Genomic DNA, 14715 nt, shown 5'->3' with positions numbered 1-14715 from the left:
ACTTACCCTGCTGAGTTGATCCAGTAACCTTTGGTTCTGTTCTGACAGTTCCTGGACAGCCCGTGTTTTTTCTCGATCTGCCTCCCGAAGATGAACCTGCTGCCTCTCCAGTTCATCCTGCAGCTGTTTCACATCACTCTCCAGCTCGGAAACTCGCCCTTCCCATTCCCCTTCTCTGTTCTCAAATCGTCTTCTTAGTTCATGTTTCTCTTGTTCTAAGTGCTGGGTGAAAAGTGAAAAGGATTTAAAAACTGTTAAAAATTCCACAGCCTTTTGTTTTCTTTTTTACACTTTTTTTCTCACTAAACACAATAAAACAGCCTGCCACACAGGACAAGTTGTCCAATTCAGCTTCAAAAATATTCCTTCCTTCCAGAGCAAGAAAGGAACTGGTTTCACAAGAAAACACCATTCTTACTGAAAATATTTAAATGTTATATTTAGTCTCCTGGACACAAGGCTTAGATTTACAAATTCACTTGAAATTTATCAAGCCATCTAATCTCTTGGTGAGCTATACATTTAAACAACTAAAAATGAGTCCCATAGCCAAGCTACTGATTACTTTTTTTTAAAGAGACTTATTTTGGAACCATTTATTATATATGGATTAATATCATACTCTTATAATCATAGAATTTTCAAAGATGGAGCAAATCCCTGAGATCCTTTAGCTGTCTCTCTTTACAAAGGAGGCAATGTAAGTAGCTGAGTTACTCGTTATATGTCTTTTAAATGGAAGAATAGTGATTTGTATAAGTCACTTTGTTGAATGTTCTAAATTACAGTTTAACAAATATTTGTTGCTATATATAGTACTGTATTTCAAAATCATTAAGGCAAGTTCAGGTTCAGGCCTACTTTAAATCTTATTAACAAGCTTTCCATATTAATGTCTGGTTCATTCACCTTTTTTGAGTGCTGGTAAACTGCTTATGAGAAATGGCATGCAGGCAAGGTACAGATAATAAAAAAAAAAGGGGGCAAATATGTGTGAGCTGGACATGATGCTTGCCTGAATTCCAGAGCTCTGGGAAGGTAAGGCAGGAGGATCTCAAGTTTGAGCCCAGCTTGGGTGACTTAGTAAGATCCTGTATTTCAGGGGTAGGAATACTGTTCGTGCAAAGGCCTTGAGTTTAATACCAATACTAGGGGCTGGGAATTTAGGTCAGCAGGCATAAGTGCCTCCCTTACAAGTGCAAAGTCGTGAGTTTGATTCCCGGGACCTCAAAAAAAAATTGCTTTCTTAATCCCCAATTCTAGAAAAAAGAAAGAAAAGGGAAAAAAGTACAATCACCAAGTCTATACTTCAGTGCAAGTTAAAGTAACAATCGTCAATCTTTGCTGCTTTCAGTAAAGTTCTGATGTAATTATTCAAACTACACTGACCCAGAATCCAGTTCCTGAGATTGTGATGTGGTTAAGAAGGGAATGAGGTCTAGGCAAGCATATGCAAATATGTATGCATTTGCAGAGATTGTTTCTACAACCTAAAATGAGCACCTAAATCTTCTTCAGAGAACTTGGTCATCTCTTTTTCTTATGAAGCTATACTCTTGTTCTGTTGACATTCTCACTTTTCAGGGGGGATTACTGGGAATCAAATTCAAGACCTAATGCTTGCCAGGCAGGCACTGTGCCATTGAGCTAGATCTCCAGCCTTCTCACCTTTCAAAATATATTTTAAAATGTTTTTGGAAAGCCTCAAGGGCCAGCTTATTGTCATGCAAGAAAAATCAATCCTATTTCTTCACATCTGAGGCACATCTAAAAAAATAAGATTATCTCATTTAATCCTACCATCATTTCTTACTTTGCGCTGAGTGACTTTTGAATGTTTCTGAAAGTCAAATTTAACCCTAAAAGAAAATCTGCCATGATTAAGTGTAGTCAAAAGAATATGCCAGTCGGGCATGGTAGTGTACACCTGTAATCCTAGTACTTGAGAGGTGAGGCGGGAGGATTGTTGCACATTTAAGACCAGCCTGGACTGCAAAGTGAATTCAAGACCAGTCAAAACTGCACAGTGAGACCCTGTCTCAAAAAGACAAAAAAAGAAAAACAAAAAAAAATATGCAAAAGATAAAAATGGTATTCCAAAATTAAAATTCTGAAAATATAAGCAAAGGCAGTTTTCACTGAAAATTCCAAGTTGACCACTTTATGATGATCACTTACTTGGCTGTAGCCACTGTAATGCATTTGTTGAAAAAGTCACAAAACTTGGGCCGGGGATTTAGCTCAGCAGCATAACTGCCTGCCTTGCAAAAGTCACAAAATTTCATGTTGGGAAAACAATGACCAGGGAAGAACTGTTAACCAACATGAAATCTGTTTCTTTGTTCTGGTTCCCTAACAGTGTTAAACTTCTAAAAATGAGAATGTTTTAACCATTGTAGAAACTTCAAAGTACAAAAACAAATGCTACCTACAATCCTAACACCATCATTGTTAGTTTTACTAAATTTTTCCAAATGAAAAAGACTGAGCAGAAGGCAGTAACAAGCGCTACTGAGAAGCCAGATAAATTAGGTTTATGTTCTAAAAAAACAGAGAAACTTAAAAATATTCAACAAACAGCTGCTAGTGAACATCCCAACCAAGCAACTAAATAATCCAATCCACTTGAGGGGAAGGACTGAAGTGGTGGTACTGATCAGTCTAATCTGTATTGATCTTTTTTTATAAGAAACAAATCCAGTACTTTGGGTTTCCTAACCCCCTTGACAAAATCAAGACTGTTCTATTAAAAAACAGACAGAATTTAGTCTTTTGCACAGAATTTAATCTTTGATCTACTTAGAAAAGCAAGATTTTTCTTAGACCTTTATTTTCATGTAAGTTTTAAATTAACCAGTAAACCCTAGCAGAATGTCAGGAAGTGTGGAGGTCAGACTGTTTACGCATTCCTTTGTTTTTTAAGGTTATACAGTATTTTAAAATATCAAAATTATGAAGGTGATCAAAACAAGAAAAGTCTAATAAACTGCACAATGAAGAGAAACCTAAGGAGATATAAGCACTAAATGTAATACAGTATCCTGAATGAGATCCTGGCAAGAAAAAGGCATTAAGTACAGACTAAGGCAATTTGAATACACTAAGGACTTTACTTGGTTATAATGTACCAGTTCTAGTTCATTAATTTTGGCAAATATAGCACACTAATATAAGATCCTGTTAAGAAACTGGATGTAGATACACAGAAACATACTGTACCATTTTTCCAGTAAGTCTAAAACTGATCTTTTTTTTTTTTTGTCTTTTTCCTTTTTATCGGTACGAACTCAACTGCCTGCTTGCAAGGCAGGCAACTATGCCACTGAGCTAAATCCCCAGCCCCTAAAACCGATTATTTTAAGTAACAGTCTATTTAAAACTCCAAAAACACAAAAGTTATGTCTTTACCAAAATTGATTTTTTGGAAACTATTATTTTTATTTAAAATAATGTTACTAATACATATTTGCAGTTCATAATGATTACATTCATCATGGCAAGTCGGTACATGTATACAACACAACTGAATTCTTTTTCTGTCTCCTTATTCTCTCCAGAGAAAAAAATTAAAAAAGTAAAACTATTCTCCTAAGTCAAGCATATGGTTCTTGAAATACACAAAGAAAAAAAGTACTATTTTCCAAGACGACCCAGAACTGAATGTAAAATCAAGATCTTTAGGTTTGCTTCTCTAAATCTGACAGAGACTCATTTTCACCATCTTCTCTCCATCTTAAACAGTTGTACAGCTGAGCATAGCGCACCAGCTTGTGATCCCACTGCTCAGAAGGCTGCGGCAGAAGGACTGCGGGGCAGCATGACACTTTAGCAAGACCTTGTCCAAAATTTGAAAAGGACTGGGTGTGCAGCCTAGTGGAAGAACTTAAGCACAGGACCTGGGTTCAATCCCTAGGACTGTGTCCCCAAATATGTACTAGAATTATGAGAATTGGCTCACAGGAAGACAAAAACATAACTGAGGGCAGAGACTATATTTACAGTAAGAAAGAATCCACTTTCAGCCATAAAGGAAAAAGCAGAATCCTATACAACAATAAAATTTTAATCCCCAGGCAATGAAATGTATAAATGCAAGTTAGTATCTGAGTTCACAGCCTAGCAAAAAACTAAGGATTTGGGTGGATGTAAATTTTTAAATAAAAGGACTAAGTATAAATGCAAAAGAAACAAAAAAGACTTAAGAACTTTAAATGTATGAAGTGAATGAATAAAATATAATCTAGTTAATTCAAGGCTGGAAAAAAGTGGCCACATTTTTCCACTTAACCCAAGTTTTCATTTTAACCCTGAATATGTAAGCCTAAAAAATGTCTATATTAACTCCTAAACCAGTGAAGACTTTTAAGTTGGTATGCCTTCAATAAAGAAATAGTTTGGATCAAGTACTTTATGCCTGAAATGACAAAATAAAATCTTGGATTTGGCTGGATATAGTAGTGTACATCTGCAATCCCAGTACTCTGGGAGGCTGAGGCAGGAAGACTGCAAGTTCAAGCCCCGCCTGGGCAACTTAGTGAGATCTTTATTCAATCTAAAGGTCTTTGGTTTAATTTCCAGTAACAACAACAACAATAAAAATCTTGGGTTTGGCATGCAGAACTGGAAAGATACTCAATATTAACTCATAACTAGGTAGAAAAGATCTTGAAAATGGCTTGTTTGTCCTGAAGTTAGAAAAATAGCAATTTTTTTTTGAGACAATGTCTCACTATACAGTTCAGGCTGTCCTTGAACTCACTATGTAGTGTATGTTGGCCTCAAACTGGCAGGGATCCTCCTTTCTCAGCCTGAAATTACAGGTATGTGCCACCCCGCAGCAGAAAGGTACACATTTTGAAGTTGTGATGGGACTAAAATAACTAATTTAATAGAAAAGCCACTGGGGCTGGGGATTTAGCTCAGTGGCTTAAGTGCTTGTTTGGTAAACTCAAGGTCATGAGTTCAATCCCTTGTACAAAAAAACCCCAAAAGACAAAAGCCACCATTCTCTGGGTCCACTCATATTTACCTTTCAAACCAATCTGTGGGAAAATATGTTTGACTCCAGTATCTGAAAGCTTTTGGCAAGTTATAAATCCTGAATGGCTGGTTCTCTACACTTAAATGTTTAAATGAAAATACAGAGAAACTGAAAGTACTTTTTCTAAACAGACATTCTACTAGATTGCTTAAAAAATATACTGAGGAGAAAATTCACTTGCAGGTATCAAACGTAGTAGTACCATGTTAATCGGGCTTATCATTCTCTTAAGTGACACTATAGTTAACAAAGGCTGGGGAGCGGGTAGTTCAGTGGAAGAGTGCCTGCTTGAAGCCCTGGGTTTGATTCCCAAAACCACTACACACTCAAGAAGAAACTAGTGACAATACTTTATAAGATTTTTTTTTTTTTTTTTTGAGATGGGGTCTCACTATGCAAGTCAGGCTGGCCTCCAACTTGCAGCAATCCTGCCTCAGCCTCCCAAGTGCTGGGACTACAGACATGAGCCACCATGTCCAGCTTATAAGATATTTTTATATGTACACACACACACACACACACACACACACAAACACTTAAGAGATCAGTGCAGAATGTGCATCTGCAATCCCAGCTACCTGGGAAGCTGAGGCAGGATTGTTTAAGCCCAGGGGTTGGAGGCAAGCCTGGGAAACACAGCAAGCCTCTATATCAAAAAAGACAAAAACAACCTGAGCATATGATGCAAGCCTGTAGTCCAAACATTCTGATTGGCTAGGCAGGAAGATGGCAAATTTGAGCACAGCCTGGGTAACTTAGCAAGACCCTATTCTGAAAACAAAAAATAAAAACGGGCTGGGGGTGTAGCTCAATATGAATCCCCTGGGTTTTGATTTCAGTACTGGGATAGAGGGGACAAGGGGAAGTGGAAAGGGAGGAGGAGAGATAGGTTTCATTATTTTCAAATATACCTATGCTTAAACTAGCATAAACTTTAAAAAATTTTTTTAATCAGGTGAATAAAAATTAAAATGTTTCTAAATTATAGTAAAATATACATAACAAAAAGTTACTATTATAACCATTTTTAAGTGCATTGGTCAGTAACATCAAATAGTCACAGAGTCTGTAAGCCATTCAGACTTTAAAATAAATTTTTAATAGTACCGTTCATATGCTGACCTGCAGAATAGTGAAGACCTTAATAGGTTTGAACTGTTTTACTGTTGCCCTTTGAGTCAACTGCAAAATACCAAAGATAATTTATTCTTTTACAATAAAAATTTTCTGTTTACTGGAATTTTGAAATCTTCCTTTGTTGAAGAAATGTATAAAGACTCCACATGAAAACCAGAATGTGTAACTGCACTCAGGATTACTATGAAATCCATCACTAATCAAACTGATATGAGGTTCCTTTCAAGTTAGCTGTTGCTTTAATCAAGTCCCCCAATGAAGGAATTTCCAATCACAAGTATAAATCTCTGCAGTAGTACTTCTTTACAGAGTTGTGTAACTGAAGCTCTTTAGGAAAGAAAAGACACCCTTTTATTTCTAGACCTCTACTTCAAGTGCAAATTAAACAATTCAATTCATTAGGTTGCTTTTTGGCAGTGTACTCACAGGTCTCACAAATGACTTTTCAGAGACATATCTGGGGAGCTCATCAGCTGGCAGACCTAGTTAACAGGCCAACAGGGCACACACTGGCTTCCTTCTTTACCCTCAATTTTCTTTTGATATGTCACTAGACTATAGACGCTTAAATCTTACTAATCCACATTCTGGGTGTTAAGTGATATGGCACCCAACTAGGATCAATTTCAGATCTTAATCAATCTGCAACTATTTTTTGTTGTAACTAAAAATGCAAAGAACTGCCACCAAACTGGATAATAGTAGTAAATGCAGTCAGAAAAGGATAAGCTTTGTTTCTACTGCTCAATAATGACCTCCCCTTCCTTTTTCAAATCACCAATTTTTAGAAACTAGTGTTCTGTACTGCATGTATTCAAGGCACTTTTCTAGTTAAGAAGAAAAGCAAGTATAGCTCTGAAATTCAAGTAAAAAAGTAGCTTTGATTCAAGTAATTGACTTAAAATATTACAGGTACTTTAAAGGTTTACAAGAAATATGATTCTCATAGGTTGCACCTGTCATCCAACTGTAGGCCTGAGACCTCAAACACAAAAAAAGTACTGCTTAAATACACATAAAATTTGAGGACAACATTAAATCCACTACCAGTGGTCACAAGTTGAGTCTCGCCTCGCCTGATTTCAGCAATGGAATCACATTTCTTAATCCCTTAGTATTTGAAGACTATATAAAGCTCCTTTAGGGCCACTTGTTTCCCACAACTCTGAGCTGCCAGGAAGTTAAGACAAGGGCATCTAGAGGCCTTAATGCCAAAACTGGAAAGCTTTAGGCTAACACCCTGATTAGAGATTAACTACTCCTCTGAAAATCTGAAGCATATTTTGAATGCTTCTCGACTTTCTCATTTTTCTGTGTGCAGACATCGTCTCAGTGCTGTATAATAATTAGTCATACTGTATGCTCTATTTTAGATGCAGTATACAGTACATATATATAGAATGGCCCATTGTGCTGGGAGCTGTGCATGGACCCATTTGCTGTGAGCAGGGTGGCAGCGCCAGGGGGGGGGTTCAATGGGTGCGCTGGTCTGATAATTAAGAAATCCTCCCTGCTACCTCCTATTCCTGAGAATTTCCCTCGATGTATGATGAGCAGGGGTGTGGGGGTAGGGGTGAGTGGCTCCCAAAACTACTCAGGGATTGAAGGGTACCTGAAGTGGCTCAGCTTCCCACCCATCCTGGGAGGTCCTCACCTCCAGCTTGTCCGTCAGCTCCTTGTGCATCTGCTCATACTGCCTGCTCATGTCCTGATTCCTCTCAAGCAGCGCCTTGCCCAGCCTGGCGGCCAACACCAGATCTTTCTCCTTCTGCCTGATCACTGACAGCAGCTCGGGGTCTTGGGTAGGAGGCGGCTGCAGACCAGTCCCCTCGGCCGAAGGCCCAGGCTCGGCCTCAGGATGCTCCCCAGGATCGGACGGTCGCTCCCCAGCCGCCAATAGCGCCAGCTCCTCCTCTAACGCCAGTTCCAGCTCCCCGGGGCCCCCGGGGAAGGAGACGAGGGCGGCGGCGGCGGCGGCGGCGGCAGCGGGACCCCGAACTGCGTCCCCGGCCGCAGTGGGAAGCTCCATGCAGCAGGCGCTGTCCGGCTCGGCGGGTGCTGAAGCGCGGCTGGCCAAGCCCAGGCAGAAGGCGGACATGGCCCGCGCGCGCGGAGCCCGCAGCGGTGCAGCCCGGCCGGCGCGCGCCAGGCTGCAGGGGGGAGGGGCCCCGCCGCGCCGCCCCGCGCCTCGCCTCGCGGCACGCGCCCCCCGGGTCCCCGCGAGCCCTGGGCAAGGCGCGCGCCGGCCCGCCCCTCCCCCGCACCGGCGGCACGCGCCCCCGCCCTAAGCTGCTCAAGAGCGCTGGGGAGAACGAGGAGGAAGAGGAGGAGGAAACGAAGGAGGAGGTGGGAAAGGGAAGGCCGAAGAAGGGAAGGCTGAGGGAGGCGAAGCAAGAAGGGAGCTTGCAAGGAAGCCTGCTGCTGCTGCCGCTGCTGCCGCCACCGCCGCCGCCGGGTGCTCAGCCGCCTTGCTGTTGCTGCTGCTGCTGCTGCTGCTGCTGCCGCCGCCGGCCCGGCAGCGCCTCACGGGGCGAGCTGCGTCCCCTCGTCGCTACGACGCTCGCTGCTACTGCTGCCAGCGACCGCTCTCTGCAGCCGCGCTCCATGTCCCTCGACTCGGCAACAGCCCCGGCGGCAGCAGCGGCGACGGCGGCGGCTGCTGCAGAGGCCGGAGTGGCGGCTCCACATCGCGAGCCGGGCGAGCGCTTTCCTGCCTTTCCCACTCCTCTCGCTCACCCGGCCGGCCGCAGCCGCCCCGGGTTTCCGGCCGCGCCTCTCTCCCCGCCCCTCGTCGGCGCCTGACGCGCGCGGGCACCTGTTCGGCGCGCCTGTGCGGGATTCGCCGGCTCGCGGGTCTCCTCAGCCGCGCCCAGGTGGCGCCGGCGGCATTAACCTCTGCGCTTCCTCACGCCGGGAGGGCCACTGCGCGCACCACCAAAGCGGCGCCTGACGCATCCCTTAGGGTCCCATCACCCCGAGGGCGTGGACACCCCCACCTCCGGTGCACTACGCTGCGAGGCCCCGCCCCTGGCCTCGCTCTCACCTCGGGGCGTGACCCCGCCCCCAGCGCGCTCACCTCGGGGTGTGGCCTCGCCGGGGCTCCGCTAGCTCGTAGGGAGGAGCGAGGCCCCGCCCCCAGCCTCGTTCTCACCCTCGAGTATCGCTCCGCCCCCAGCTTCACTTCACCTCTGCGTCCTGGCTGGTTTCGGAGTGAAGGGCTCGGTTTACCCTCTTAGGTGGTGTGTGGGCCGGGGAACCGGCGACGTTCCTTTAGAACCGAGAGTCAATTCCTAAGAGATTTGCAGTCTGAGAATTTAGATCTGGGACTCCACGCAGAGCTAAGCAAGTCAGGAGAGGGAGCCCTAGAGAGCACTAGGAGAGATGACTTCGGAAACTCGGCGTCTTAATGATGATGACTCAGTATTATGAAGGACCAGATGCTTCAGAAAGCAGCAGCCCGGGAGGGGTTTATGTAGAAAAATAACAGAAAATCTGCTCAGAGATGAGAATACAAAGCAAACAGTCTCCCTAATAATATCTACAATTTATCTGGCAGTTAGTGTATGCCATCGTGTACTGCACTGTTTTGTATGCATCATCTCAGATAATCTTCACAAGCACCTTGTAAAAGCACTGTCACTTTTCTCATTTTACAGAGGAGGATACTTTACAGAGGAGGCCTGGGATTCATATCCAGGCATGTTGCCTCCAGTATTCACATAAATCATTATTTACTTGCTTCGCATTTGACCGACAGTCTTGAGGGAGATAAGTGATACTTTATGACCAAGATGGATTGACACAATGTAGAGGGAGAGCTTTCTCCAGTGATTGAAAAAAGAACCGAGAAGTCTGCTGAGTGCTTTCCAGTCAGTTCTTGCTTTGGATTCTTTGATGATGCTGTTTTCTATTTTCAGAAACAATCCTATCCAAAGCCAGAATTGGATCTTGTTTCTTTTTCCTCTTGGATGACAACCTATTTTTGAGTTAGATCATACTTTGACTCTCTTCATCTTGGTGAGAAAAAATTTCGGAATACCAAGGGTCTGAAATAGGTCAAATGGTTTCTTACGGTTTTTATCCTTTATTAAATACATACCCTAAACAACATTCAGGGGTTGCCGTATAATTTCAGACTGAAGATAAGAATCTGAAAACTTCTGAGCTTCCTTCAAGGCTGGCTTTGAAAAGGAGACAGACAACAGGGGTTGCCACGTCAGTCTTAGAGCTGAATGTCTACACACAACTAAGGTACTGTTCCAGCAATGGAATGTTCTAACACTTTTACATCTCACCTTGACCAGAAATTGTGAATCCTGGTGATAGTCAGTTACAAATCCCCCTCTTTTTTTTTGGTACCAGCGATGACCTCACGCTTGCCAGGTAGGCATTTACACCACTGAGCTAAATCCCAGGCCTTACAAGTCCTTTCTGTCTTGTTTGATTCACAGAAAAATAAGTTTCTCCCTAGTCTGTATGGAGACACTCCTATGGAGAACAAACAGCATTCCTGATTAAAAGGTTCTTACTCAGCTATTTGTTTTTCCTTGATACAAATAGGCAGCCTGTTGCCAAAAAAGATTTTGGCTTGTCCATGGGGTTTTCCCCCCCTAGTGGGCCTGCTATACTGCCCTTAGCTATGACCATGGAAAGGAATGAGTAAGGTCCTACTCTAATCCCCTAACAATGTTCTGCCTGCCCTAACCAGGAAGTGATTGCTTCTTACTGGAAGATTTGGCCTTAAATCCTATATTTCTGTGAATGCCAATAGAAGATCAGTTTAAGTTTAGAGAACTATTTAAAATAATAGTTCTTAAACTTTCTGGTATCAGAATAACCTTACATTCTCAAGCAACATTGAGGATGCAGCCAGCATGGTGACTCAGTCCTGTTTAGCACTTGGGAAGCTGAGGCAGGAGGATCATGGGAAATTTGAGACCAGCCTGGACTACAAAGTGAGCCAAGGCCAGCCTGAACTGCAAAGCAAGATACTGTCTCAAAAACACACACAACAAAATTACTGAGGACATAAAAAACCCTTATTTTATATAGGTATAGGTATTTATATTTACCATATCAAAAACGTAGGAGAATTTTAAGCACTTCACTGGTATCACTCTCCATTTTACAGGAGGAGGAAACTGAGGCCTCAGATTTGAATACAGGCAGATTAATTCCAGAGTTGCTTATAATAAATCTATTTCTAAACTTTAAAAAATGAGTTTTGTGGCAGGGCATTTAACTCAGCAGCATAAGTGCCTGCCTGGTACCCCCTCAAAAAAAAAAAAAGATTTTAAAAAAATGAGTTTTACAAATCTCTACAATGTCTAATTTAAGAGGGAACTGCATTCTTATATCTGATTCTCTATTTAATGTAGCAATATTTTGATTGCACTATATATAGAATATCTGGTTTCACAAGATATGTATTTTGGGAAAAGGAATATTTTAATAGTTTTCAAACAATTGTGGATGTGTTTCTTTGTTATTACGTCAACACTTGAAAAGTGATGATTTCTTGAAAGTTAGTTGCAGTGTGAAAGTTGAAATCAACTCAAGGACACCAGATGATCTGTGTATCTTTTGAAATGATCTTTGACCTAAGTATGATTGAGCCTGCAATAGCATGCATTTAGAAAACATAGTTCACTGAGTTATGTAGATCTTCCAAATACTGTCACATGCCACTCTTTTGTCACATACCATTTTATGCAATATAAAAAGAACAGTATTCATTCAAACTGTGTTACTACTGATCTCATCATAAAAATACAATTTTTTTTTTTGGTCTTTTTCGTTTTTATCGGTACCGGGGATCGAACTCACGACTGCCTGCTTGCAAGGCAGGCACTTATGACGCTGAGCTAAATCCCCGGCCCCAAAAATACAATTTTTAAGTATTGGGAAGTTGTTAAGCTCACTGCGATGTGTCCAAGTTTCCCAGAACCTTTATTTTCACTTCCAAGTTTAAATTTTATCATTGATATCAAGTAATGTCAATAGTGAGGTCTTGAATTAAAGTGTTGCTTTATTAACTTTTGAGAAAATGTTTGCCAAATCTGAATATCACAGTTTGTCATTCATTCAAGTAAATATGGTGTCCCATACAAATATGCTAGTTTAGCCCAGAACTCAAAACAATACACGTATGCCTTATCTCAAGTTAACCACTGTATCTCAGAATTCAGTAAAAGTGCTATATGATAATTCTTATATAGACTATCAAAAATACTCCTCAAGGGATTGATTGGATTTAATGAAAGTGACGCTGCAGCAGAGACATTCTTAAGTGATACTAGCTTTTTCCCCTTTCTTTCCATGAATACACTGGAGTAAAGAATAATGTGTCTACCAGTACACCTTGGTAACTGTTGAAGTTTGGATCCTAAGTGTCCCCCAAAGCTCCCTGTGATAAATGCTTTGGAGGTGGTGGATCCTTTAAGAGATGGAGCCTAATGGATGGTCTTTTTTAAGTCACTGGGGCATGTTCTCAAAGGGGACTGGAGGAACCCGGTTTCTTTCCTCTTCTTTCTTTTGCTTTCCAGATCTGAGGTGACCAGTTTTATTCCTCCGTGTGCTCCCACTATCCTCTGCTGCTTCACCATAGTCCCAAAGCAATAGGCCCAACTGACCATGGACTAAAACCTCTAAAACTGTGAGCCATTCTAAACTTTTTTGGTATAGGTTGATTATTACAGATTGATGGTAATAGAAATCTGACACAGTATCACTATCTTAACTTATGTTGAGGTATCAATAGTGTTACCCACTATTGTTTTTGCACTATCAGTGCAAATGACAACACTTTAAAAAATAATATTTCACAATTAGCATTTCTATGAAGTTAGTTTTTTTATTATTAAATTTACTATTATTACAATGATTATGAAAATAATTTTGAGTAGCTTTCCTGAAAGTCTCTTTGGAAACTTCAAGGGTAATTGTAGCCACATTTTGAGAATCATTGACTTAGATCTATCCAAGGTCATTAGCTCAGGATCCATGCATGGTGGTGCATACCTGTAATCCCAGCATGCAGGAGGCTGAGGCAGGAGGACTGCCCTGAATCTGAGGCCAATCTTTGGTACATAGTGCATTCAAGGCTTGCCTGAATTACATGGTGAGGCTTTGTCTCAAAAAAACTGAAACAGGGGCTGGGGATTTAGCTCAGCGGCATAAGCGCCTGCCTTGCAAGTGTGCAGTCGTGAGTTCAATCCCTGGTACCAATAAAAAAAAAAGACAAAAAAAAAAAAAAAAAAACTAAACAAAAGAACATTAGTGTTCAGTCTTGAGATAACAGAATAAACAGATTCATGTTTACCTAGAAATTAGTACCAGCAATTCACTAATGCAAAGATCTGACAAACTCTCAGGCTTCTAAGAAGCTGATTATTTAGTTCATTCTGCTTCCTGTTGCACCAAAGCAATTAAAAGATACTAAGCATCATGTTCCAAGTCCTTTGTATAACTCATTTAATCCTCATAAGCATTTAATGCTGGTGTGTAACATCAATGCGTTCTAGTACTTAATAGATTATGTTAATGTCTTAGGCTTGTTTGACTCCAAGATATTTGCTGAGTTACTATCCCTTACTCCACATTTTAACCTTTATATATGACATTAAAATACATTTATATTAATATTAGTTTTGATGACTGAATATTTTGGTGAACTTGAGCTTCTGTGGAAATTCATTCATCTAATATCATAAATGGGTCTCCACATAAGTGTTTTTCTCTCATTAAGAAAAAAACACAAAATTTTTCTTCTTAGAAATTCTGATATTTCCAAATGTGACAACACACACAATTTTCCCAAGTTGTTTAACTTTATTAACATCTTGATCTATAAAAACTGGAAAGTGTTAGAAACAAAAAATTTCTTTTTTTTTTTTTTGTCTTTTTCATTTTTATCGGTACCAGGGATCGAACTCATGACTGCCTGCTTGCAAGGCAGGTGCTTATGCCGCTGAGCTAAATCCCCAGCCCCTTAGAAACAAAAACTTTCATGAAAAATTGTTTTTGAAAAGTCAAGCATTGGAAAAATATGAGGGGCTGGAAAATGTGTGATAAGCAGTTGTGTGCTTGCTATTTTCTCTCAGCAGTAACTCTGTGTGTGTGTGTGTGTGTGTGTGTGTGTGTGTGTGTGTGTGTTTCCAGTTGTACATTTTATTCATGAACTAGTTGTGGGAACATAAATGTCTCGGAAACCCTAAAATGTTATCCCTATATATTTCTGGAGATGGATTGACTCAACATTTTGCAAAACATGGTGCTTCTTATGTTGGTTTTCAAGGAGAAAGCATTAATTTCAGAGGCTGGTGCTCTTTAGCAGGTGCCCTGCCCTGCGCTGTGTGGAGGGGCGCCTGCTCTGTCACTCAGAAGGTGAGACGAGGCTTCATCGTGCGTTTACCCCGAGGTACAGTGGACCCTCTCCACTTTCTCATTCCTTTCCACCATCACCCTTGTTCATCCTCTCTCTTCCTGCTGCGGTTTGTATAAGTGTGCTCCAAAGGCCTATTGGTTAGAAGGCTTGA

General features: G+C 41.4%; 1 protein-coding gene across 3 annotated transcripts in view; it reads right to left on the bottom strand.

The window, feature by feature from the left end:
* The window catches only part of Bicdl1 (BICD family like cargo adaptor 1), a 114392-nt gene extending 105925 nt beyond the window's left edge, over positions 1–8467 (bottom strand). For all 3 annotated transcript variants that reach the window (XR_010039675.1, XM_063225753.1, XM_063225754.1), the window contains exons 1-2: positions 7833–8467; positions 7–222 (exon numbers count right to left, since the gene is read on the bottom strand). Coding sequence is in view for 2 of the 3 variants with exons in the window: in XM_063225753.1 (XP_063081823.1) it covers positions 7–222; positions 7833–8276 (660 nt within the window). In the remaining variant the exon portion in view is untranslated. The remainder of the gene's footprint in view (positions 1–6; positions 223–7832) is intronic.
* Between the last annotated feature and the right edge of the window lie 6248 nt (positions 8468–14715).

The sequence above is a fragment of the Cavia porcellus genome, unplaced genomic scaffold (assembly GCF_034190915.1).
Source record: "Cavia porcellus strain 051 isolate PalLab524CR breed Dunkin Hartley unplaced genomic scaffold, mCavPor4.1 scaffold_16, whole genome shotgun sequence".
Classification (NCBI taxonomy): Eukaryota; Metazoa; Chordata; class Mammalia; order Rodentia; family Caviidae; genus Cavia; species Cavia porcellus.
The sequence above is the reverse complement of the archived record's forward strand: the minus strand, read 5'-3'. Positions and strand labels throughout refer to the sequence as shown.